Genomic DNA, 27,005 nt, shown 5'->3' on the forward strand with positions numbered 1-27,005 from the left:
GGCCCTGATGGCCTCGCCCGAACTGCGTCCGGTGCCCTGGGGAAGCCTCCAGGAGCATTTCTGTGGACTCAGAGCAAGGGCTCTGACACCACACAATGCATCTGTTCATGATGTGTAAGGCCTGGGGGCAAGAGCCACATGGTTCCAATTTAAACAGATTTACTCCGCAAGTTACCAGCTCCCAAGCCAGTCTTCTGACCTATGCCTTCCAGTGTGGCCATGCTTGCTCTACACTCCTGAGATGAAGACTGGGAGGCTCCGGGCTGTCCTGGGCTGTGGGGGCCATGAAGAGAAAAGCAGCATGTGCCTGCTCCCCACCCCCATTTCTCTGCACGTTAATGTTCTTCCTAAGAAAAAGAATAGACTGGAAACAAAACTGGATTTGTTGACGTGGAAAGGGCACAGGCCTTAGCAACGGGGCAAATCAGAGTCCTATCCCAGCAATGCCATTTATGGGTTGTTTGACCTCGGCAAGTTACATCATATGCTGAGACTCCGTCTTCCCATCTGCAAAATGGAAGCAATAAGCCAATTCATCTCTCAGGAGTGTCAACGGGATAGCATGTCAGCCACTCATTCACCAATTCAACAGACCTTGAAGAGGAACCTTGCTATACTGTTCTAGACAATGGGACTATATAGAAGATGCCTGCCACCTGCAAATTTGAGGAGAAAGGACATGCGCTCCAGAAAAGCCATAAAGAAGCCTGTTTCAGATAGTTGTGTGCACAGAGAGGGCACTAAAGGTGAAATCATGGAGGATGACTGTTGGAAGATGACTTCCGTGACCCAAGTGCAGATGGGTCATGGAAGGAAGCCTCCACAAGGAAGGGACATCTGAACTAAAACCTGTATGAAATGAAGGGATATGCCATGCAGGGATCCCCAGCAGGGTAAAGAGCACGCACGAAAGTCCTGGACAGAATGGAACTCAGCATATTTGTATAATCAAAGGGCCCATGGGTGAGAAATACTTTAGAAACCATGATGCTGTAAGAGAATGTAGTTTCTTTACTCTGACTCTCTGGGCTGTAGAAGGAAAGTATCTCCTGGTCACATGAATTATCTGACCAAAAGTTTTCACAGTCAAAAGAATTGGTAGTACTGGATTAATAAATCAGCTTCCCCTACCCTACACACACAATTGCAGGACTTCTCAGAACCTTCAATATTCTGATACCCATATTGGATTTCTAAAAGGGGCTATGATTTTCCAAACTCTGATAACCTTTTCCAATAGGAGATTTCTGGGCTAGTGTCTTCCAGAACACACTGTGGGGACCGGGACATCCCTGTTTGCTCAGCACATCTGTGTGTGCCTGGCTTATAGGCTTGAAAATAGGGAGGATAGGAGGAAGGAAGGTCATGGGTACCAGCTATCAGCCACTGCATTTTATCCGCATCACCTGGCTTGCATCCTCACCATAACTCCTTGAGGTAGTACAATTACTCCCATTTTCGAGAAGAGGAATGTGAGACTCCGTGAGCTTAGCTGCCTGTCCAAAGGCCCTGTGTGTGGACAGAAACCAGTAAGGTCTGCCTGCCTGTCCTCCAAGCCCCTGCTCTTCTCTTTGCTTTCCAATGAAGTTGGAAGGGTGGTGGGAACACACTGTCCAAAAATGATAAACATTACCCCCACGTGCCCCTCCCAAATACCTCCCTGACACAGCCCTGTCATTGCTGAAACACAAAAACAAGGAACAAAAGAAAAGCCTCTGGCTTCGTTAAAAAAAAAAGGGGGGGGGGATTTAATACCAGTGATGAGCAATAAAAAATAACAAAAGAAGGGGAAAAAAAGAAGACTCTTCTCAGAGGGAGGAAGCTGGCTGATCTGAGGGATGGGGGAGGGGACATAGATGCTTTTGTCAATGAAATTCTCACACCTGGGCAAAGATGGGGACACCCTCCCCCCACACAAAGATAATCAGATATTTAGAAATTGTCTTTTTTCCGTATATGTGTATGTATATATATGTACGTATATACACACACATACATAGACACACAAATATATTTATATGTGCACCTGTATGTAAATAAATATATTTATTTCTTTATAGACTCAAGTTCCACATAGAGGCATATCCTTAAGTGATTGAATAGCCAATCCCCCCACTGCTGTTCCCACAGCCCAGTGCTGCTGCCCCTCAGAACAATTTGTTACTTAAACTGTAACCCCTGGAGGATTTTGCTAGTTACCAAGCACATTTAGATATGGCCTTAGGAAATACATATACTGGCAACAGGTCTTTGGGGAGAAGGACGATGCCCCGTGAAGGGCAGCTGGGGATGCCCGGCTTGCTCAGGGCGGAAGGTTGCCCCTTCACAGAAGCCGGGCAGCCGGGAATGCCCGGTCAGCTCAGGGTAGAACGAAAACCGCCTGCTCCCCTTATCCGTTAGCGCTCCTTTCTCTTCCCAGAAGTGCCCGTTGTTAGTTATGAGTCCTGTGAATGTGTTTAACTATAAACTTTATCCTCCTTCTTGGTTGTCTGCAAGACGGGATTAACGTTTGACCTTCATCAATCCTCCTATTCGCTATTGTTTTCTATCTAATAAAAGTGAGACTGTGGAGTTGCTCGTGGCAGCAGTCCTTTTCGACTGTTGTCCCCTGCTCCCAGTCTCTTGCAGCTGACTTGGTTGTGCCTAATTCTTTCCCATCACCGGCTGGAAGTGGCAGCCCAAGGCACTGGTCTCCAGACACAGACAGCAGAATGGGTGGGTATTGCTCAGGCGGAATACAGAAGACCAGCGGTAAAGGGCTGGTGAGGGTCCCACTCCTGGCTGTGTCCCTTGAGTCTTGGCTTAGCTCCCATATTCTGCTGCTTTGCTGCAACTACATTATGGGGCAGGGTGGGGGACAGTAAGTAACAGAAGGGGTTTGGTTTTTTTTTTTTTTTAAAGATTTTATTTATTTATTTGACAGAGAGAAATCACAAGTAGGACAAGTAGGCAGAGATGCAGGCAGAGAGAGAGGGAGGGAAGAAGGCTCCCCACTGAGCAGAGAGCCCGACGTGGGACTCGATCCTAGGACCCTGAGATCATGACCCGAGCTGAAGGCAGCGGCTTAACCCACTGAGCCACTCAGGTGCCCCCGAAGGGGGTTTATAAGTCACTTTGGGCTGCTCAGATGGAGACAGCGAATAAGACAGCATGTCCATGCTGGGAAGGGAGGGAAGATGCTCCTGGCAGGAGGGCCGCAGGGTCCCTGGGAAGTGAGACAGAGAAAGAATGATCAAGATAGGACTCCTGGTTCTCTGCCCAGGAATGCAGCGGCTGCTGACCCTGAAAGGGTCTCACACCCTGGAATCCTTGGAGCCAGGGAGGCGCTGGCCCAATGGTGATGAGGCAAAGTCAAGGTCTGCAGGGTCAGGATGGCAGCGAGCAGCTCTTGGGGTGCCCAAGGGAGGGAGGGGGGCCGGCAGAGCAGCAGCAGGTCACTCCTGGCCCAGGTGGCCCACAGCACCGACCCTGTCGTGTCTCCAGACCTACCCATGTCTTTACTACGAACACTCCTGGTAGCTAAATGTTGGCAACTTATTAAAGAAGAGAGGGCCAGACACAAGTTATGTGTGGTCCTTTCTGGCCTATTCGACAGCGGTCTTGAAACTTCTGATGAAGAGGAATGTGCTTTGCCCCAGGAGGCCTGAGAAGTGAATTCCAATGCCGTTTCTGCTGCTGAGCGGCTGGGTGGCTCGGGGGAGCTCACGTCCCTTGCTTGGACCTCAGATGAGAATGCAGAACCAGAGAACCTGGTGGAGGCCTCCCAGCTTTCAGCCACCACAGTTTTATGAAGACAAAACAACAGAGACATACAATCTCTGAGCTCTTGGGGAGAGCGAGAATAAATTTTGATAATCCTGATTATTGACAAGGATGTGGAAGCAGAGGAACTCCAGGGGACCTCTGATGGGAGCAGAAGTTGAACAACATCTTGGAGAAGAATCAGGAGCAACTGGTCCCGTTGAAGAGACACAGGCTCGGGCAGCTCAGTTCCATCCATGAGGCGTATCCCCCAGACCAGCAACTCCCAACAGGTGTTCTGAGAGGGGCTGATCCTCGCGTGGGCTGCATAACTTAGGGAAGCCTGTGGTCTCTGGCCACAAGAAGCTTCTTCCTGGGCTCCGAATCTCACACGTGATTTTCCTATATGGTTATCTGATGGATATTCCTTGGGTGGGCTCCTGTAGGCACCTATCCTCACCCCCACCCCGCCCAATCCAAGTCCTTGCGGGCTGAAATGACTCAAGAATGTATGTCCTCCTAGAGCTGCCTTTCTCACAGTTAGCTCCCTGGCCGAACTGTCCTCCTCCGGGTGGGCTGGCATGGGAAGTGGGACGAGTTTGCGGTAGAGGGAGAAAGAATGCAAACAAACAATAAAGGGGGTTGGAGGAAGGAAGGAAGGTAGGAAGGAAGGAGGGACGGACGGGAGTTTACTGATTGTGTAAGCACATGGCCCACTGGATTTTATAATAAGCTGCTTAGTCTCTGTTTAGAACCATAGGATAGTGTGTGTGTGTGTGTGTGTGTATGTGTGTCTGTGTCTGTGTGTCTGTGTGTGTGTGTGTCAGACACACTGGAGCCTCAGTCCGTGAGTGCTGCTTCCCTCACGGAGTTAGCCTCTTAACTTCCCACCGCCATGGCTAGGCCCCCCGCCGTTCCCTCTTCCCCTTAGGTGTGGTGCTGCGATTTGGCTAGAATTCCAGGACTGGACCTCTCCCTGGAAACCCGATCCTGTTTTCGTGGGCCTCTGGATTCAGTGCAAGTGCTGCCCCGGGGACTGGAGAGCCTTGACTCTAGGTCAGAACCCACGGCCCGGATTGATTTTGCTCTAGGGATGCTCCTCTCCAGGCAGCCCGCGAGGCACCGCGCTGCTCTCCGGAGAAGAGAATGAGCACGGGAAGGGGAAAGGGTGGGAGAGGAGGCCGAGTGGGTGGGGACGTTGGGGAAGGGCCAGCAGCGGCAAGAAAGAGGATCCGTGGGGACGCGAGGGCCGGAGGGCTGGCGGCGGGGGAGGCGAGGCGGGCCCCTCTCAGGACCCGGGAACCAGCTGAGAGTCAAGTGGGCTATTTCTACCAGAGCCAGCTGAAGCGCGGGCTATAAAAAGTGATGCTATTTACCTTGGTGTTTTGAGAATGAAGAAAAACATCCCGTGGCTTTTTACAGTTGTTGCTTATTTTTCTTTTCTCGCCTCCTGGTTTGTTTGTTTTAATGCACTTGCACATTTGTGCGGTCCCGACGGTTTGGGTGAGTGCCTCTCCAGCTCTACAGGAGCCGCTGCCTCCTTCCCCAGCCCCTGGCCTCTGGAGCATCCCCCCCTCCCCCCCCCCCCGCCCCCGCAGCGGTGGCCCTGGGGGCTCGGCCCATCTCAGCCAGGTCCACGCTCAGGGCGGAGCCACGGAGGCCCTCAGGGCCACGGGCCCCTCACCTCGAGCTGTTCCCCTCACTAAATGCTCACCCGTGAGCAGTCGTGACGAGTCCCCTTCTCTCCTGGACGTGCTTGACTCTGATGAGTACCTCGTGGCTTTCAGGGGCAGACGAAGCAAGATTTTGCCTCCTACTGCCCGGATGGCCTTGACTCACTGTCTCTTGTCCACACCTCACAGGACAGGTGTGATAATGAAATAAAATAATGGATTCAGGTAATGAAGTGCCTGTCGGTGTCCTCCCCCTCCTTCTTCTCCCTCCCGGCTCGTGGAAAGCACGGAATGTCAGAACTGGAATACCCCATCCTCCGCCATCATCCCATGGGTGGGGAAGCTGAAGCCCAGAGAGGCGGACTGACGGGCTCCTAGTCCTATAACCAGTGAGACCCTTTGTCCCTTCCCGGTGCTCTCCTGCCACCAGTCAGAGAACCCAACAGCTGCTAAACAGTTGATTTGTTTCTGAGCTGAGACACTTTGAACTGTTTACTTCGGGCACAGGAACTGTTAATTAAGAATTCAAAGAAGCCAGTGCTGGCCTCCGTCAGCTTGCCCGTCCGTGGTCCCGGTGGCTGGTTAAGGACGGGGAAAGAAAGCGCTGCAGAAAAGGTCTAATGGGTTGACGCTGCCCATCAACACTGTTTCCCTGGGTTCTGAGAATTGACTTATTTTTATAGTCTGGAGAGCCAGAGATGAAAAAGCCCCTTTAGTGTGAAATAGAACAGTGAGGGATACTTAAGGAGCTCTTTTGCCTCCCCACGATTGCAACAGACTTTGCACAACAGAAGCTAGAGACAGTGGGTGCAAAACAATGCGGGTTTTGCAACCACCTTTTGTGTCCCCTGTGGTGGCAGGGGCGTGGGAAAGCCGGTGTTGTTCTCTGCCCCCACCGCCCCGCCCCCAATCCTCTCCCTTCCTTGCTCCCAGGTACACAGGGCAGGGGGCGATTGCCTTTCAGAGGGCCTCACTCTGGGGGGAACCCACCAAGACCACGGCCCCCACCCCCCATGCCTCAATCTCTCTTTCTCCTTCTGGATCTCATTAAACAAACGTGAGAGTTGCTGTGGGAGCAGGGACCAGCTCTTCTTTCTCCCTTGGGGGCCCTGGAATTCTAGAGGGCAGTGCAGGAGTGTGGACACTCTGGATGTCCTAGATGATCTCTAGAGCTTCTTCCGGCTTTAAGTGCTTCATGGGGCCTTCTCGGCAGAGAAGCACCCCTGTCAGATCAGCAAGTGGCCATAAATACCCCGTATTAATAGAGCAGCTTGGCATAGTGCCTCATGGTCCACGAGAGGGCCTTGCTCTCTGGCGCACCATTGAACCCCCATGACCCACCGGTGGGGTAGAGATGGTCGTCTGTTTATCCAAAAATGGGAAAGCAAGACTCAGAAAAGTTGTCATGGACACACACGCAAGAAGGGACACATTCAGACCCACATAAGAGTATCCCCCAAACTCTTACTCTTTCCAGGAAATTCCACCCTCTCTCAGCTCAGACAAGGGGCATTAGCAGACACCAGATCAGAGGCACGGGTGGGGGTAATGCTGGAATACGGTGAACGGAGACACAGAAAATACAGGCTCCCTCCATCCCCTAAATAAATAGTCCAGTATTTCCGAGCTGCAGGACAGCTAACCCACCTCTCTTCTCTTTGTCCAAATATGGATGCTGAGACCCAGAGAGGGGAAGCAATGTCTACCTCGCAAGCGAGCCATCGTCAGCACTGGGACTGCAAGCCAGGTGAGGGAATGTTTCCACCAGCGCACATTCCTGCTTCCCTCCCTCACCCCTGGAATCCAGAGACACGTGTGGGCCTCCCAGGCCCAAAGGCAGAGCCGGCCAGAGGCCAGAGGATGGAGCAGGGAGAAACACACAGACTTTTCACAGCCACACGCATGTCTACGCGGTTCCGGAATTCCTCCATCTGCTTCTGGCTAGCAAACGGCCCAGGGTATTCCGACACAGGGTCCCTTACCTCTGCTCAGCAGAGCTGTAGGTCTCCCCTCTCTGGCAGCTGCTCAGGGTGACGGGGTCAAAGTTGTCGAAGGAGCGGAGGGCCACCCCCGAGATGGCGACCAGGGGTGAACTGAAGCTCACACGAACCGCCCGGCTATGGTAGAAGGGCCGGCTGAGGTCATGTACCACAGGGATAATCAGGGGATTGTTCCTGCAGCTCAGGACATGGAGGCCTGTCAGGAGAGACAGAGGGCCGAGGGGCCAGGCTCATTACTCAAGGCCAGTCACGCCCTCCCCAACGGGCCCTTCCCGAAGCCCCCAGACTCTTTCATGTCACTGCACAAAAGCACCATTGGGTGGCCAGTGGGGATTTTGAGTTTGATTGAAAGTTTCTTTGTCTGCCTTTTTCTCTTGGTTCCAAATCTTTCCAATCCCTTTGCCTCCCTGCCCCCTAAGCTTTCCCTTCACCTAGCGCCCACAGCCTCTCTCCCTCCCCCAGGGGCCACCCCTCACAGAAGCATGGCGGGCCGCACCACCCTCCCACGCTGCAGTTTGTGCTGGATGGTCCGAGCTGCTAGTTTCCAGGCTGCCTTCCCAGTCAGCCGCAGAGATGGTGCACACCAGCCCCAGCAGCCCCAGTCAGCCGCAGAGATGGTGCACACCAGCCCCAGCAGCCCCAGTCAGCCACAGAGATGGTGCACACCAGCCCCAGCAGCCCCAGTCAGCCGCAGAGAAGGTGCACACCAGCCCCAGCAACCCCAGTCAGCCGCAGAGATGGTGCACACCAGCCCCAGCAGCCCCAGTCAGCCGCAGAGAAGGTGCACACCAGCCCCAGCAGCCCCAGTCAGCCGCAGAGATGGTGCACACCAGCCCCAGCAGCAGGCTGCCCTCATTTTTAGTCCAGGAACCCAAGAGCAGTCCCGCAAGGTCCGGACCGCAGTAGCTGGGCTGCAGAGGTACCCTGGGAACCAGGGACAGGAAGTGGCTCCCCAGAGGTGCCCCCAACAGCCAGCCATGTACAGTCCGTGCTGAGCCTGGGCTTGCCCCCATCCCAAAGCCCTCAGTTCTTTCTAGAATGGGGAACAGGTCCCCAGGCTTCGAGGAGCAAGGGAGGAGGCAGAGAGGAAGGGCATGCCCAGAGGAGGGAAGGGAATGCTGGCGTGTGGGATACAGTCGGAGAAACAGACACCGGCTCTGGGGTCGGATGGACCTCGGTTCACATCACGGCTGAGCCTACCTAATGATGGGAGTCCGGCAAGCTCCCAAAACTCACTTCCTGCAACCAAACTCAGGGCTGAATCCGTGTGCATCCCGGCAGGCCTGCACTGTTGGGGACGTCCAGTTCCCCCTCCAGAAGGCGCCCTTCTCTGGTCCCTCAGAACAGCAAAGGCTCCCCAAGGGGTGCCAGGATCGGAGGACAGAGGCCGGGGGACACTGCGGGGAGGGACGGGGACACGTGGAAGCCTCAGACACTGGGTCATGGGATCCCAGCCGCTTCTGTGGAACCAGACCTTTCCCCACGCCTCAGAGCCCGCCGCAATGGCACGACAGCTAGGAAAATATTTGCTTCTCACTTAGGGAATTTTCTCTGGAATCCAGATAAGTCCAGAGGGGTTTTCTTTCTCTTCCTTATTCATATGACACCCCCCCCCCCGACCCCACCCCAACCCCATCACTTCCCTTGCCTCTAAAACTAACTAAATAAGTAAACATAAAAACAAAATAAAATCCTCTCCCTGCTCCCTGGGCTTCTGCTTGACCCTGAGATGACCCCGTGCCTGCTGGCTTCATACGGGTCTTTGAACCGAGCTCCCTGTGGAATGGCGCAGCCATAGCTGGGGAGGCCGGCCTCCGGGGCTGGCCTGGGATTCCAGACACTGGCAATGGCTACCCGGAGTTCGAGTGGAAATGTGGGAGGGACAACAGGGCTTTCCCAGTGCGGGCGCTCATGCGGGGCACTGTCACCACAGCCCTGAGGAATCCTTCTCGCTCTGACGATGACGTGGCACCGTTGGCCCCATTGTGTCTATGAGGAGAGCAAGATGCCACATGAGGGGCTCTGAGGTCAAGAAAAGCGTGTACCTTCTTGAGCCGAGGGTGTGGCAGGGACAGGACGGAAGCCCAGGCCGTCGGCCCTGGAGCTGGCGCTCTTTCTTCTGCCCCATGCACACATGGGTGCACAGACGGGTGTGCAAGTGACTGCCTGACGACTCTGGCCTTGTCCCTTACCCCAGCCCGGTGCGGAGGCAGCCTCTCAGCACGCAGGACCTGGCTGTTGACCTGCCTTCCCATTCCTGGTCTTTCCTTACTCCTCCTCCTGTGGGGGAGTTCCTCAGGTGGTGCCGGCAGGAATGGCATGGCTGCCGCGGTGGGGCGCTACGGGACACCTCCCTGTACGGGGTTGGGGGCTGGGGTGGGGAAGGAGCCATGGCTAGGATTCCAGAGACCTGGCCATGTGACCCGGGGTCTTTCAGTGCCTCTCTTGGGGCCTCAGGTGCTGATATCTGCAGAAAGGGCCTTTGCTTAGTCTCCATCCTGGGGCCTTTTGAGGATCAGAGGGGTGCCCAAGATTAAGGATGCCTGGTAGAAAGGAGCTCTTGAAGGGAGGACTGAGACTGTGGCCCCCAAACCCCCTATCTGCCACATCCAGGCTTCTCGGGATACACGAAAGCCTCCTGATTTGAAGGTAAGCAGAACTTCAAACAGAGAAGCAAGAAAGAGGAAAGACGAAGGAAGAACTAGCTCTTGGTGGCTCCTTGAACCACCCTAGGCAGATACGGTCCCGAGAGCCACCTGCATGATAGAGTGCTCACCGAGATCGTGGCTCTGATCTTTGGTATCAAACAGCTGGACGCTGATGGTCTCTTGCTTCTGGTCCCCATAATAGGTGCCATCCGTCACCAGGTGGACGATGACAGCTGCGGCAACCATTGGCTGAGAAAAGTATGCCTGAAATGCAGAAGGCACAGGAGGGTCACTCATGCACTCAGGCCACCGGGCGGGGATTGCAAGAAGCATCTTCCATGCAGGGCCTGGGCCTTTCGGCATGGGTCCGTAATGGGAACAAGGAGGCCGTGAGGAACACAGGCTCTGAAGTCAGAAACTGCTCTAACATTGCTCTGCACCTGCTGAACTATGTGATGGGGAAAGGCAGCTCTGCCTCTCTGGGCCTAAGTTCCCTCACTCCGAAGTGATATATTAAGTAAAAGAACTGGATCACAGGGTGGCTGTGAGTCTCCAGTAAGATAATGGGAACAAAGGGTCTGGCACACCCTAAGACCACATAAAAAGGCATTATTATTATTATTTGTTCCTTCTCTATCCTAGCCTCTGTGCAAAGCATCAAGGAGACAAAGGTAAGGAAGACGTGGCCCTTGCCTTTCTGCAGACCATGGAGTTCAAAGTGGGTCAGTGATATGTAGATCAAAAGTCAGTACAATCCCTAATCCTTAGTCAGGAAGATGGACCCAATGACAGCGATACAATAACACGTGACAAGCGTCATCTGACAGACGACCGGACATGTACAGGACTAGAAGAGAGAGAACAGTCACTTCTCTGTGGGGATCAGTTAAGACTTCAAGGAGGAGAAGACAATCTTAAAAGGCCTTGAATGATGAACAGAAGGTTCCAGGCAGACAAAAGATATCCAAAGTCTTTGCCAAAACAAGAAGGATGAGGGGCATTCCATGCGCATCAAAGGGATTCTATTTCAGGGAGCCTCCTACTGCTAAGTGTTTTGTTCTCTGTCCTTACAATTAACACGGTGGGGAGACAAACCATCTTGCGAAAGGGTCACAGGAGCTGGTGCTTCCTGGGGCCCACTCCTGGAGATCCTGAGGCTTTGGCTTACCCGGAGCCAGAAAGTGGTCTGAGCCATCTGGGAGTATGGGTAGCTGAAGGTACAAGGGTACCAGGCATGCTGGGAAATGCCTTCACTGAGATCTATCACCTTGGTTCGACACACCTGGGGAGAGAGAAAGAAAAAAACAAATGTTTTAGAGGATCTCCACAGCTAAACTAAATTCAATCAGATGCACCTTCCCTACCTACCTATTTTGTTCTGAGCACCACAGGAGAACACAGGGGTGCACAGACGGGAGTCTGCCCCAGGAGCCCACATTCTGCTGTAGCACAGGGAGCCCTCAACACCATGAAGGGCAGAACAGACAACATGTTTTGGGGGCAGAGGTGACAGAGAAATGCTCGTGGGGACAGATGCTGGAGGAGGTAACCTCTGAGCTGGATCCTGAAGAACAGAGCGGACACAGGGGAAGGGGAGTACAGGTGCAGGGAGCAGGAGCAAAGGCTCAGGGGAACGGAGAAGTCTAGAATGTGCTAAGCTGCCTGGTACTATTAGAGCTTGGGGAAGGTGGCAGAAAAGGCAGGATAAGGGGTGGGATCTCACCGAGTGTTGAACTGCAAGCAGACCATTTTAGCACACATCTGTGCATTGTGCTCAGAGCTGTACTAAGGACAGAGAAAAGACTCAGACAGGATGACCATATCCTCCAGAGACAGAATGTGTGTGTGTGCGTGTGTGTGTGTGTGTGTGTGCACATGCACGCACACTGAGTCTATGCGTGCCTACTGTGTATCCAAATGTTATTCCGTCCTTCAGTTCATTCACTTATTCGAGTCCTATTGTTGGGAGACAGCGTTTTGCAGAGCACTGTGGGACAAGATGGATGCCGAGGAGCTTGCAGGGAACACTGAGCATAGATACCCATGGAGGCACGACACCAGCACGTACTACTGTAAATTGTACAGCAGAAAACAGAAAAGTTCTACAATGGAAAAGGTCAGAAGCAACTGGCTTGTTCTTGAGATTGGTCAGACCTTCCGCAGAAGGCCATTCGGCATTCGTGTTTTTCCTCTGACGTTGAATGTGGCCCCTCTCGTAACCCTCCCCTGTGGATCTGGGTCTCCCTATATCCTATACCTGGGCAGGTCTCCCTACACTCATCGGAGAAAGGCTGACCTAGCGACTCTAAGACTCTTGAAAGCTATTAAAAAAAAAAAAAAACCAAAACCCGAAAGATAATCTAATATCAATCCTAATAAACACATGTACATGTAAAACAAATTTAAAAAGAGGGGAAAAAAAATATATATATACAAGAATCAAGGCTACCTATTCCAGCCATATTTGTAGTAGCAAAAAATTGGGACTCGCTTACACGTTCATCTGCTGGGGAAGGGATGCATCAGGTAAGAAATATTCACGTGACAGATTTTCTATATAGCAAAAGACTCTTACGAGGCCTGAATTAGATTCATATATAGGAAGGACACTAGAAATATTTAATGTCAGGTCCAGTGTGGGACCCGGCCACTGAAAACAGAAGCCCTACTCCTGAGTTCAAGACCTCAATGGAGAGATTGTAAAAACTTAACACCAAGTAAAAACAAGACAGAGAAAGGAACTAGGTATAAATGGACAGGTACAATATGATGTCATTTATAAAAATCACACAAAGCAAGACCATATATCACCCAGAGATTCCTATAGAGGAGTGCAGAGTGCAGATGAAACACAGAGTAGAAAAGTCATATATCAATTTCATTAGTCAAACTCAAGACAAAATACGTGATGCCTATGTTGTAATCTACAACTGCAATCTCAGTGCTTTTTTTTTTTTTTTTTTTTAATGAGCTCTTTTTTGTACTGGGGTGATTTTATATTTACAGGAAAGTTGCAAAAGTAACATGGAGTCCTGTACGTATGCTTCACCTGTGTCCCTTACTGTTAATATCTTCATCAATTCATTCTCGAAACCCCAGAGGAAGATGATTTGCTTAGTCAGCTTTGGAGAATCACAGATCAGTCATCCCAAAAGTTCTGTGGTGGCATGCTGGCCTCATTGAAGGAGAGCCTGGTTTACCTCTGACATCTGAATGTCAGATTAGGTCATAGGTTTTGAGGGATTCACAGCATTCCCTGGAGGTGTCCGTTGTGGGTCAGGCTGTGAGATCTGCTTTGTTCTCTCTCTACTGCTTTACCTGTAGCATCTCCACTCACCTGTCTTAGATACCCAGCTGCCATGTAATGTTTCCCTTAAGAAAAGAGCTTTACTGCATGAAGAACACTGAAAAGTATTGAAACCTATTTATTGCCAAAATTCCTCACCCTCCCCCGAGAAACCAATGGGTTCTGAGCACACGGTATGAGTTTCCCGAATATCACAGGTAACCTCTTTAAGCACAAGAAGGGGCCAAGATTCAACCATCTCATTGGCCAGAAGCAGGTGAAGGCTTCTGCTATTCAAATCTCTAGAAGCCTAATACCAAGGAGAGTATGGGCAAAGCAGCCACTTTATTAGGCTGGAAGATGTCTTCCAGTTTATTTATTTTTCTACAAAACAACTGGGACAGAGCTCAGGCAGATCTGCCAGTGGATTGTGTTACATCTGACAACAGTGCGAGACTTTGCATAAACTCTCCATGGCATTTGAAACCCAGGCCAGCAACTGGACCTGTATCGTTCTGGAATTCTCTCCCCTGTATTCTGAGCTGCCTGATCCCAGCAGAGTGGGGTGGAGTGCATCTCTGGAGTGCTGGGGGCTGGGGAGGAGAGGGGAAGGGCAAGGGCTTATCTCTGCATCTAAAACATTCACGGTCAGAGAAGTCTAAGACATGAACAAAGCCCTCTTATTGCTTAAATACAATTTTCTCTTATCTCGTCGGCTCTATCAGCACTAGACAGGGTTTTAGAGGTACACACTGCTGTTATTTTATTCTCCTGTTTTCCTATTTAGATTGCGCTTGTTCCAAGCGGGCTGCGATCCTGACCAGGGACAGTCAGAGCAGATCAGAGAGGAACAAACAAAACCAGCTGAACCTTTGCCCAAAGCCCCAGTTGATCTTAAAACCATCTATGTTCCTGGGGGGAGGCTGGGGGTGGGGAGGGCGGGTTGCAGGGGAGAGCTGAAGGAAACGCTCACAAGCCTCTTGCTTTTATAGACCTTGCAGATTCTGCTCATTCAGCAGTCACTGACTGGGGGTATGTGGTGTGGTACGCCGGACTCCGCATCCCTGAGAGAAAGAGCTTTGCCCTTGGCCGCAAGATTGGTCACTAGGGATACAAGTGTGATCCCAAGGTGACTGATTCGATGGGCATGCTCTGTTTTCATCCACTCACTTCTTTGCACCTTCCAAGAAAAGCAAGTGTGATCGCATGAAGGATTACAGAGCAATTTAGATTTCCCTGAATACTGGTGGGGGAACAAGCAGGAAACTCACATCCCACACTCCTTGGGGCCTCAAGCTCCCCCAGCAGCCCCAGGAAGCAAGCTCCGTCTCACGCATCATCTCCATTCCTCCCGTCTTTCCAGTGTCGTTGGCTCCAGTGAGCTCCGTGTCTCTCCCAACCTCCCCCTCTTCCCAGTCAGCGCCTCTCAGACCCCACGTGAGTCATTCTTCTCTCCCCCACGATGATGCGTTAGGCACAGGTCCTTCTGATGATGCCGACAAACCCTTGCTGGACGCAGCAACCGTTTACCTTCTCTGCCATTCTGTGATCTGTCCCTTTGACTCATTCCACTTTGTACAACACATCTGGGGGCTCTAAAAACACGGACAGCCTCTAGACTTCAGCCTCCTCTAGACAGATGAAGACGGGGTTCCCCAGCAAGCACCTGCGTTGCGCACACGCATGCCCAGTGCAGCTTTACTGACAACAGCCGAGATGTGGAAACAAACTCAAGGTCCGTCGAGAGGCCAGGGGGTGAGCAAAACGGGATCTATCGACACAGTGGGATATCACTCAGCCTTCAAAACGAAAACCCTGTCATATGTGACGGTAAGGATGAACCCTGAGGACAGCAAGCCAAGGGAAATAAGACAGCCACAAAAGGACCAATATTATATTACTCCACTTCCATGGGGAATCTAAAGTAGTCAAATTTGCAGAATCAGTGAGTGGAATAGTGGTTGCCAAGGGCCGGGGGAGGGTGGGAAAGGTAGCTACTGTTCAGCAGACATCAAGTTTCCAGTAAGCCAGAAGATGACGTTCCTGAAGTCTGCTGTAGCTGTAGTCAACACCAGCTTATTGTACACCCAGACGTGTGTTAAGGTAGGTCTCAGGGCACCTGGGTGGCTCAGTGAGTTAAGTCTGAGTCTCGATTTTGGGTCAGGTTAGGTTGTCATCTCAGGGTCCTGAGATCAAGACCCACATCAGGGTTCCCGCTCTGCAGGGAGTCTGCTTGGGATTCTCTCTTCCTCTCCCTCTCCCCCACTCCTGTTCTCTCTCTCTCCAAAATAAATGAAATCTTTAAAAAAACGGTAGATCTTTCAGCAGCTTCTTTTGTCACAGTAAAGCATGATACAGTAGTGTTTTGAAAGAGTAAAATCCTGATATTCATTGAACGAATGTGTACATTAGTAAAAGAAGTGATCCAGTTCAGGTGGGGGGAGAGAAAGTCACATAATGATGCTAGGCAAAGAGCAGATGCGGCTGGGCTGGCGAGCATCCTCCCTTAGGTATTCTCAGGGCTGGAGGAAGGATTACCCAGTATCTTCTTGATTACTTCAGAACCAGAGAACTTATTCCCCTTTATAGGCAATTCAATGGACTCTAGACAGCTCTTCCCAACAGCTAGGAGAAGATGTCTGGCTCTAATTCCTCCTACTTTTTCCTCTAAGCAACAATGTCTATAAGCTTTCTGATTTAGAGTTCCAGACTTAGAGGGACTGAAGAGTAATTTACTGAAACCATTACTTTTGCTGGGCTCAAGGAAGAGTGGGCTGTCTTGTATAACATAACACAGCAAGTAGGTAGCAAAACTGTTATTTAAATGCAGACTTTTCTTGGCTCCGAGAACTGATGCTTTTTCCTTACCTGTGCTCGGCACCCCCTCGATCCTACTTTTTTCATAAAAAGATTATTTATTTTAGTAAGCTCTATACCCAGTGTGGGTCTCAAACTCATGGGCCTGAGCTCAAGAGTTCCATGCTCTTCTGACTGAGCCAGCTGGGAGCCCCTCAATCCTACTTTTTTGTGTGTAGGACCACCTCCAGTGAGATGTCTCCCTCTTCCCCAAGCATGCATGGCAGAAAGAGCAGACAGGAATTGGGGTGCCCATGTCCCTCCTTTCTCCCAGAGAAGCCCAGCTCTAGGTCTTTGAGGAAGCTGAGCAGCCACTGTCCTCCAGTCCCATCTTAACACCTGCAGGACCTGGGGGTGGGGGGGAGGGCGGCGGTTAGAGACTGTGTTCCTGCTTGGTCTTTAACATGAATGCCTTAGACATCCTGTCATGTTCAGGGATGGGCTTACACTAAACACCCCCACAGGAAACAGGGGAGCTGGGTCAGTTCTGGCTATGTCACTTACTAGCTGGACCACTCCCCCACCCTCGATTTCCCCATCTGTGAAATGCAGCGGTCGTATGGAATGGCCCTCAAGTAGCTTGAGGACGCCCACAGCCAGAGCATCCACAAGGTCACAATATCATTTATCCCACAGTCAGCCTCTGAGAGCTTGGAATCATTGTCCCATTTTTCTGATGAGGAAACAAGGCACAGAGGCTTTAAATAACTCCTTTAAGGTCATCTACCCAGCCGTGCAGGACAGTCAGCAGCCAGACTCTGATCCCTCCGCCACCATGTTCTGTGCGTTCTGTCACAATGGACCAGGGCTGGTGCTGGTCTCATTCAAACCTCCCCTTTGGCTGACGGAGAAGGCACCAGCTACCACTGTCTTTGCCTCCTCTTGCTCTCCCTGCTCTACGGTCCTCAGACTTCACCTGCCAAAGCACAGAACTAAGCCCATGGCCCTGCTACTTACCATCCCCTCCATGCCGCCACGGACCATGGGATGGGGAGTCTCCTGGACACAGCTTGCAAAGGCCTCTGGGAGCCGGTTTCCACCCTGTCACTACTTTCACTACCAGCCACCGCCCCGCCTCACCCCTCCCCACACAGCTGGTGGGTACCCCCACATGTGCACAGCGGGGCTCCCTTCTCCCCGGGAGACACTTTCTCTTGCAGGTCCTGGACTCCACCACCACGATGTCTGTGCCCGGACTTCCCCCCTGCCCCCCCCCCCCCGCCACCTCCCTCCAAGGCACTGGCTGCCCGTTTTGTGAAATGTGACACACCCTTAGAAGCCGGTCTCAAATATCACCCCTCCTCTGAGAGACTCTGCTCACCCCCCAGGCGGAATTAACTGCTCTCTGTTGTGTCCACACAGTCTTTATGTACCTCAGTTACAGCGCCCGTCAGGTTGGACAATGGTTGTTTAGAACCTAGTCTTTCCCTTGGAATTCTGAAGACTTCCGAGGTGAGAAGCGTGCGTTATTCAAGCTCCCATCAATTCTAGCTCCTGTCACCCGGCGGCAGAACACAGCAGGTGCCCCAAGACCAGGAGTCACAGCCAGAGCGGTGGCACCTAGAGGGTCCCTGTCCTAGGCTGGGTGCTTCGTTGAGGTCTCCGTGTGCACTAAATCATGCGGGCCTCAGGACAGCTCTGTCAGGGAGGTACTAGGATTATACCCATTTTATAGATAAGGACTTGAGGCTCCTGTCCTTTGCCTAAGGTCACACAGCTCATTAGTGGAACCAGGATTCAATTCTCAGGCTCAAACTCAGCCCACACTCTTAATGGTAGATGAAGGCCGCCTTGGAAAGGGCTGTCCACCTGTCTCTCAGGGCTGTCAGGGAGGATGGAGGTGGGATTTTGCCTGAACAGAAGCTGCTTCAGCAGCCCAGAGCAGGCCCCCTCAGGGCTGCCCCCAGGGCGGGTGATGGGTGGAAAGAGTCCTGGGTTGCCAAGCGAGAGTCTTGCCTGCTAGAACCGACCCCCCTGCTGACTTCCTCTGATACTCCTCCTTCCCGTGTGCAGAAGGACAGAGGAAGATGAAGCCTTGAAAGGCTCTTCAGTTCTGACCATCTGCCAGCGTTTCACTCCCAGCCTTTTCCTGGTGAACGAGGCAGGAGAGAGTGTCGACTCTATCAAGAAGTGGGATTGTTCTGGAAGCCCCCAAGTCCACTCCTGGACCCCAGGCCTCTGGTCTCTGGAAGGCTAATTCCATAGCCACCTTTTCACAAACACCAGAGGGGTAACATAAACATTTACTGTAGCCATTCCAGCAATGTGTTTTCTGTTTTCTTTTCTTTTCACGCATGTGACAAAGAGCAGCTCTTCCCCTCAAAGCCTTGAGATCGGATATTTGCGCTGGGGGCATCCTCAGCGATCTGCTTCTGGCCATCACATCTGATAGATGAGGAACTGGGCCCACTGGGGATAGTAGAGACAGGCCGTAAGCCCCTGTGGGATGGGCCAGGATGTCTGGAGGTGACTGGGGTGGCATGGGCTGACAGACACAGTGGCCTCGGTGGCCCCAGGACTCGGGGGCTCCCATCCACTCCATGCACCACCTGCCACCCCATCTAGCACCCGCCTCCAAACCCCTCCTTTGCCGAAGACTGCTTTCAATTAGAGGAGTTAACGATGTCTTGCTTTCAAAGGGTTTTTTAAATCCAGTTTATCTTCCACCCACACACGTCGTACACAAAGGCGGGGAGACAGAGGGAGGGGGGGGGCGGGAGTTCTGGTATTTTCCCACACAGGGGAGATGCCATGAGGTTTCTATTGAATTTCGTTTTCACAGATCTCCCTGCCCTCTTGTCAGTCACAGGAGGGAGGGAGCGCTCTTCAAGTCTCTGGCCCTTCCTCTCCAATTTCCTCTTTCAACCCAAAGGGACCTGGGAATGGGTCTCACAGAAAAAAAGAGGAAAAGGAATGGGGAGGGGGAGTGTGGGGGAGCACGCTGATACTAATGATACCCATAAACGTGCAGGGCACGCACACGCCTGCGCACACACACATGCACACACACACACACCCCAGGGAGAGTTTCCAAGCTTGCAGATCCAATGCAGATCCAATGCCAAAGTATTTCCCCAAGAGCTGCAAGGTTGTAAGAGGGACAGGCAGGACTCCTTGAGACGAAGACACTGGGAGGGCAAGCCAGCTGGGAGACCACGGGTCAAGCCTCGGAGACCACAAGCGAGGGGCCAGATGCAATAAAGTCACCCCTGTGAAGCTGGCGTGGCTCTCCCTTCCAGAACAGGGTGCTCCCTCCTCAGTGCTCCGCTAGGGAAGGGAAAGGGCACCCACTCTCACAGACAGCCCACAGTACTGGTGCTGACCAGGTATCATCTCACCATAATTAGGAGGAATAAGCAGTTTTTGTCCCCATTTTAGAGATAAGAAGTCTAAGGTTTAGAAGGCACTGGGACTTCCTCACAGCTTAAGAGTCAAAGCCAAGTGGTCCTTCTTACCCCATGGGTGGAGACTCTCCAGTAGCTTCTCGTCACCCCTCTTGTGGTTTCCTGTCTGTCCATCTGTCTCCATGCTTACGCATCAAGGGCAGTGCCCGCATCCGATTTCTCTCTCCCCTTCACCAGTGTCTAGTGCAGGTCGCCAGCTGTGGCTCAGCAATGCTGCCACATTGAACTAAGGGTGGCTTATCCAAGGCCAGACTTGTGGTTCAGGGTTGACATATTTGATCCAAAAGACCAGGGTGTGGACATGAGAATGCCACGTGGTAGAGAGAAGGCCCCAGGAGACCTTGGATTCATTTGTAAGCACCGAAAGTTTGGACCCGTCCATCACCAGGCTCCCATGCGCTTGATGGACAACAAAATAAGTGATGGGAGTAGTCACTGGTATTCGCAGTGGTTCTTCCCATTACTTTCATGCCCACCAGCATCTGTCCAAGTCCATTATTTCGCTTAGGTCTTACAACCACCCTCTGAGGAAGGTATTAACATTACCTCTACTTCCTCGATGAGAAACAGGCTGGTCGCTCATGGGGAGGACGTGGGTCCTCAAGATCACTGGAACAGTTGAGGCACACATCAGTGTTGCCTCCCAAACCCTTGCTCAGGACAGACATCATTAATTAAGCGGTGCACACTGCTCCTCTGAGTATAGACCTCAGAATCCATCTTAATAAAACACTGTGACAAGCCACTCACTATCGGTCAGGAATGGCCCAGGAGAGGAACCTATTTGCAATCCTTGAACTTGGCTGTTAGCTCACTGAGGGCAAGCATGGGGACTTGCTTCTGATCTCTTCAGTATCAAGAGCGATGAAAAGCCAAAAGTCAGCACTCAAGCCAAGACTAGTTGAATACAAGAATGAATTACCAACAATAACAATGTTACTGGTCTTCTACTACATACAGGCATCCCCTGCTTTTCCAAAGTTCATCTTGCACCCCTTTGCATGAACGAAAGGCCTAAATTAGTACCCATTTTTGCTAATTGAAAGAAATCGAAGGATTTCTGCTTTAATGAAAGAAGGCAAAAAGCAAAAACAGCATTCAATGTTTGTTTGTGGCAAGTCCTGCAGAGGCAGCGTGTACCCCAAGCAGCAAGAGGCACCCCGCTCACGGCTTCCCCAGAACTACACTCAGCATCTCCGTATCAGGCCACCAGCGCTCCCTGATCCGTGCCTGTGAGCATCTGTGCTTGATCTCAACTTATTTAGTGCCTTCATTAGGTATCAGAAAAGCCAAAGAGAGATTATTTTTTGGGTCTGGGAACACTCAAAAATTCTGTCCTATAAATTAACAGCATTTGCTCCTTTGCTTGATGCCATATAGCTTAAGAAAGATGTCATGAGAGAACCCTGTCGGAGGTTCTCACATTCTAACAAGTGTTTCACGTGCCTGGTCTTAGTCGATGCATATACAGACACTGGAAACCCAGATGTGGAGATTTGCCTGGCTGTGGAGTCCTGGAGTACCCCCGCCCCACCCCGGGATTCTCCTCACTCCTATGTCTGTCTTCATCTTCTCCCTGTGCCTCTCATTCCTAACTGACGCCCTGAACACACAGCACTTTAAGGACAACTGAGGTTTGAAAGACAGACAGACAGATACACACACACCACCAACCTCCACGCCGACCTCTTTTTTACACACTTAATAGCACTGAGAAAAGACAGAGATAGAAACAGAGAGACGCAGAAAGAGACACAGAGAGGAAGAAAAGCCGAGCTTTCTCATAGTGACCATTAGAAACAATTATCACTTTTCCCAGGCCTCCAAAACAGCCTTCCCCTTTGATGCCTGCCTTCTAGAGATAGAGAGGAGGGGGAGAAATGGACTGCCTTTCTTTCAATTTTGAGACTTATTATTTGGCATGGACAGACAATCAAGCAAAGACGTATTTCCTGTGTACAAGGGCAGGTGTGCAGAGCGGAGAGATGCCTACTTCCTTGTACCCAGCTGCGGACCTCAGGGCCCCCACCCAGGAGACACTTCTAGATAAGATCACTTGGCATTTGATGCCCTCCAGCCATGGGGCTCTGTCTTGGGGTGATGAGCCTCTCAATGCCCCCGAGGTCTGTCCCTAACACATTAAGTATTCCACACTCTACCAGGGTCTAAGATCTTCAGGCCTACACCTCCCCACATGTCCAAAATCCTGAGGTTTGGGGTCCTAACCCTTGGCCCAATCCAAATGACCACCGAGAAGCAGCCAGGCTTTGGAGCGGAACAGATGAAGGAGCTCACTGAAGATGTCGGTGTCCTGAAGCACATTAACACTTTTGCAGTGAAACTACATGTCTTGGAGGAGAAATGGTTCACGATCAATTCTATGGTTCTAGGGGACACCGACTGGATGCCCTAACCTTCTTTTAAAGGTGAAGTGTACTCAAGAGACCTGAGAAAGCATCTGGGAGAGGTGGCAGGGCCAAGCTGAAACCAGCAACCACATGCGTGCAGACCTAAGGATGCGTGCATCCTTGGGAGGCTGGCATCTCCGCCCTCGCTCACTCTACAGATACGGAGCCTGCCAAAGCCACACCTGTCGAGGCCGGTGAGGTCCAGGCTGGACACCCGCCGGCCCCAGTTACTCCACATCTATCTCCGGTGGGACAGGGGAGGACACGGAGGGCTCCAGAGCACAGACGTCGATCAGGAGGCACTGAGGGCGATGGCCCAGCTGCGTTCACCTCTGTTAAACTCAGCCTGTGTCACCGGGCAGGGGAAAATCCCGTTCACCCGCTTCCAGGTGCAGCCAAGGGAGACATCATCAGCACAACAGCAATGATCATTCTGAATGCTGACACTGGTCACCGGTTCGTACAGAGTGAGGGGCCGGTTCACACCATCCCACTCGGAGGGGTGGGTGGCATCTCCCCACCTCGCGCACAGGGGAGCCAGGCGTTAGGCCGTGCCCCTCGCTGGAGCCCAGACAGCCGTTCTGAGGAGGCACTGGGCAGGGGCTCGAGCTTCTCCAGCCAGTAAATCCTCTAACAAGGGAGAGTGATTAGTGTCGGATGTGGCGGTCGGCTTTTGTGCTGCTGACAGCTCCTCCCTTGAAAGGCCTGGCTGGGCTCATTTCACATGGGCCCTCCGTAGGCCTGCCCCCGGCTCCCTAATTATGCCATTCGCCAGTCACCCAGGCCCGCCTCTGAACTCCTGACCCAGCAGTGAAAGACTTGGGATCTCATTACTAATCTCTTAAGCCACCTAGTCTTCCAAAATACATCCATTTAACTTGGAGGCCAAGGCTTTGGGGGTGGGAGCCCGGGAGAGGGAAAGCCCAGCACCGGGACTTCTCATGACATGGCCCACGTCCCCCTTCCTGACGCCCGCGGCCCAAGCCCCGGGGCGGCTGTCCTGACTGTCCTGTCCAGCTCGGCCCAGGGCAGGCCTCGCTGAGGGTCAGCGGCTGGGCTTTAGGGACCGGGAAGCCTTTGGAAGGGGGAAGGGCATCAGGCCCACCTGTTTGTAATTTCAGGGGTGTGGGTAGGGGATGAGGCCTCTGTTTGTTTTAATTATTATTATTGTTGTTGAGAAGGGAGGGGGGAAAAATGAGCAGAAACTGCTAACATCTGGAGGCTGCTGTCCAGCTTACGTGATCTCCCCGCACAGAGGAGGGACACGGGATCCCCAACCAGATGGTCCGTGGGTGACTTCACGGCCCAGTAAGATGCTGACGGGGTTGGGAGAGGGCGTGCTGGGACCTTCTGGAAATTCTTAAGGGTGAGAGGCAGGGGTTTAAGGGCTCCCAGAAATCTCTTTCCTTTAGGGAGACTCAGATTTTTTTTCCAGCCAAACCTCGAATTTTTCTATTTCTCTCTCCATTCGTCCGTTGATTCATTCATTCATTCACTTATTCCATTTATATTTATATGTATGTTCCTTATTCACCTTGGTCTACAGGGTGGAAATGGATCCCAGATGTAAAAGACCATAAAGGTAAAGCTCCTTCTCACAAGGAGCCCCCTGTGGGGGGAGCGGGGAGGTAAAAGGCTCTAGAAGCACCAGAGAGCAGCGTGGTTGGATCTGTGTTCAAGGTATGTTCAGGCTGAGGGAGGGGCACAGAGAAAAAGGATGCCAGGGCAATCTGCCTGAGGGCCAGGTCTGAGCCGCCAACTCTTAACATCACCTGGGCTCTGGAGAGCGGAGGCCGGAGAAGAGAAGAGAGAAGGGAGAGAACGGGCCAGAGCTGAGCCACGACAACCCTGGCTTCCCAGATAATGTCAACAGCAGAGGCATGAAGGACAAAGCTTGAGATGCAGATCTCTTGCTGCAAGCACAGTTCTGAGCACATGGCTTTTTAAAAACATGCTGTTATCTTTTTGAGTTGCTAAACCTCCTTCTCTCTCTCTCTCTCTCTCTCTTTTCAGCATTTGTACTGAAAGCCATTCATGCAATTTCATGAATTCTAGATCAGGATCTATAAAAGCAGGGTAGACTCCGGATCAGATCAAAGGGCACTGTGAACTTCAACCGAAGCATTCCTTCAACCCGAGATCAGAACACAGAGATGCTGCCGGCGAAAAGATGAAAATCTTGAGACACTGCTGACTCTAGACAGGAATCCAGAAACACCACGATTTCTATTTCAGAGCCCAGTGGTAGCACCAGTTCTGGAGAAGCACACTGAGCACTGAAACCCTTCCAGCGCTAGCCCAGAATACTGAGCTGCTGTGACTCTAGAGTGCGCCCAGGCAATGCTGTCTGCTCTAAATCAGGCATCTGGAAACCACTTGCGGAGAATCAGACATTAAAGCCGAAGAACACAACTCCAGTTAGAGTCCCTCCAGTCTTTTACACTGGCTCTAGAGTGGAGAACACAGCCAGCTCTGGAGCTAACCCCCGGGACACGGAAGGCTCCATCATTCAGCTCCGAGTCGCACGGACCCAAGCTGTGCGTCTTAGGTGTCCCGTACACCTCTTCTTGCTCTGTTTCTGGGAGTCCTGAGACATTCACGGGTTAACCAGAAAAGTGCTGACTACATCCAAGCTAGCTGAACAGTGGTTATAATGGCCGTTTTAACCACACAGGCCAATTCACGAAAGGTCAGAGGAGTGATTTTTCACTTAAAAACATCTGTGGTTGAAAGAACCAGACTTTCTCGAGTTCATAAAACTAGGGGTTTCCAGGTTGTCCCTTTTTGTTTTTCCTCACGTTCCCCATTCCTTTCTCCTCTTCTCCAGCTTTCCCAAAGAAGATCTGTGTGTTCCAAGTTGCATCTACCAAGATGTCCGAGTCACGTGCCCTGCAGGGAACCCTCCCACCTGGTGCCAAGATGGCCACGCCAAGTGCACTGTCCTTGGGGTCTCACTGCCATGCTCAGGATTCCCTCATCCCTTCCTAGAACCCTGGAGAGCCAGGGCTGGAAACTGGGGAGGGATTGGCTCCCATGTCTTTGCTTTGGAAGAGCAGGAAGTGCTCTTTACCCAGGCAGCCTCAAACTTGATTTCTCCTAGAAAGAGGCCCCAAAGGATGTGGGGCATTGACTTATGCAAGGAACAAGAGGACAAGGATTGCTTTAGCCTTTTAACAGTGGCCTGCTGAGCCTGAAGTGCAAAGAAGGGCTTTCATTCTCAAGGACAAGGGCAGCATTGCTCTCCAGCCTGTCCCTCCAGATTTCAGAGACAGGGCTAGTGACTGTGACATGTAATCTGGGGCCTTTGCCCACCAAATGCCCCATGGGCATGGCTGACTTACATGTCCAGCACATCACGGGCAGATTCTGCTGAGGGACACAGACCTTACAGAGTGATGCTTCCGCCCCCGGGGGTGCCCTTGGCCGAGGCAACACACATCTGCAGGAAAGCAGGGTGTCGAAGCAGCAGCACGATCTGGGACCCACAATGTGAACTCTTTGATCATCCCTCCACCTGCCACGTCGCCGAACCTTCCACTGAGCAGCGGAAGTCACACACATTTTAAGGTCAAAGGGATGTGGGCTGGGACCTCAGCTGCTGGCCCATGCTGACAGGATGACCTTGAATCCTTTGGGAAGGTCACACTTCTCCACTGCAAAATGAGATGCCGGAACCTCCTCTGGAGAGAGGTCAGGCTGGGGCCCAGGATGTGCTTTCAGGACCCCTTTTCCCCGACTCACACGATGGCATGCACCTTGTCTGCCATGGAGGGGACAAAGAAGGGGACTTAAGAAGGCCCTGCTTACTCTGGTCATCCACCGCATGTATCAGGGGGACTCTGCCCTGCTCCACAAGGGAATCACTTACAGACACTGATTTGTACATTCAAGCCAATCAGACATCGCTCAGCAGACATTGTTTCCAATGGCCTCATTCAATGAAGTCAGAAGCACCCTCTGAGTTCTCCCCAGGCAGGAAACCCTATGGTCAGCACAGAAAATCCCTAAATGTTAAAAGATAGAGCCCAAATCCTTAGCCACTCACAGGGCATTTGGTATGAAAAGGTGTGGACGCAGGAAACGCAAAGTAGAAGGCAGCTTGCGCTGTAGGTCACTGGATGGTTCCAAAAGGGCTATGTGTTATCAGGAGGGTTAAGACTGCACATGGGTGGGTGGTCAGAGGGGGCCATATGGCCAGGTGCCATTTGAGCTGGACCTTGAAGGACAGTTCAGCCTCCAAGTGGTGGACAGTTGCATGACGGTTCCTTTGGGCAGGAGAAATGGAAACCCCAAGACCCGCCCGGGGGCTGCCAGTCACTCGTTCTACCTGGGGTGCACCCGTCCAGCAGTGAGTGGTGCAGAGGGTCTGACAAGGACCATGTATGGCCCTGCCTGCTCAGGCCTTTGGATGTTAAGGAAGTAGGAAGACACACAGGTGAGAAAGCTTGGCAGGTGAGAGACCACAGGGATCCATGTTTATGGTGAATGATGTACACTAAGGGCCAAATTTCTCCATTGAAGATATATGCACACTTAAAAGAATTTAAGACACTTTCACAAAAAAGATTAACGTGTCCTAGGTCATTCTGGAAAAGAGAAATACTATCTTTAAACAATTGATTGGAAAGGTGGTGTGGACCCTGAAGGAACTGGATTGGCCCCTGTCCCACCACGTGTGAACCTCTGCTTCGGCTTCTGTGGAATGGGAATGTGGTTCCTACTACCCAGGTTGGCTAAAAAGAGGTAAATGCAATGACTGAACTGAACAGATTTAGGTGGCAGTTACTGTAGGTCAAGCATTGCTCCAACTGTATTATCTGTGCTGTTTTCTGGAATTACAATTACTGCTTACTGTCCCCAATGCACAGATGAGAAGGCTGAGTAACCCCCCTGAGACCTTCCTGTAAATGTCAGCTCTGGGAAGGGACAGACTCTAGATCAGCTCTGTCCAACAGGTAGCCTACTACCCCCATAGGGCTACTTCAGTGG

The 27,005-nt window shown here is 51.9% G+C and overlaps 1 protein-coding gene across 1 annotated transcript in view; it reads right to left on the bottom strand.

Moving 5' to 3' along the window:
• PAPPA (pappalysin 1) overlaps nt 1-27,005 on the bottom strand; it is a 239,644-nt gene that overhangs the window by 60,296 nt on the left and 152,343 nt on the right. Inside the window, exons 11-13 of the mRNA XM_059142291.1 lie at nt 11,231-11,344; nt 10,191-10,326; nt 7,397-7,610 (exon numbers count right to left, since the gene is read on the bottom strand). Of these exons, the coding sequence (XP_058998274.1) occupies nt 7,397-7,610; nt 10,191-10,326; nt 11,231-11,344 (464 nt within the window). The remainder of the gene's footprint in view (nt 1-7,396; nt 7,611-10,190; nt 10,327-11,230; nt 11,345-27,005) is intronic.

This window comes from Mustela lutreola, chromosome 12, assembly GCF_030435805.1.
Source record: "Mustela lutreola isolate mMusLut2 chromosome 12, mMusLut2.pri, whole genome shotgun sequence".
In the NCBI taxonomy this organism is placed as follows: Eukaryota; Metazoa; Chordata; class Mammalia; order Carnivora; family Mustelidae; genus Mustela; species Mustela lutreola.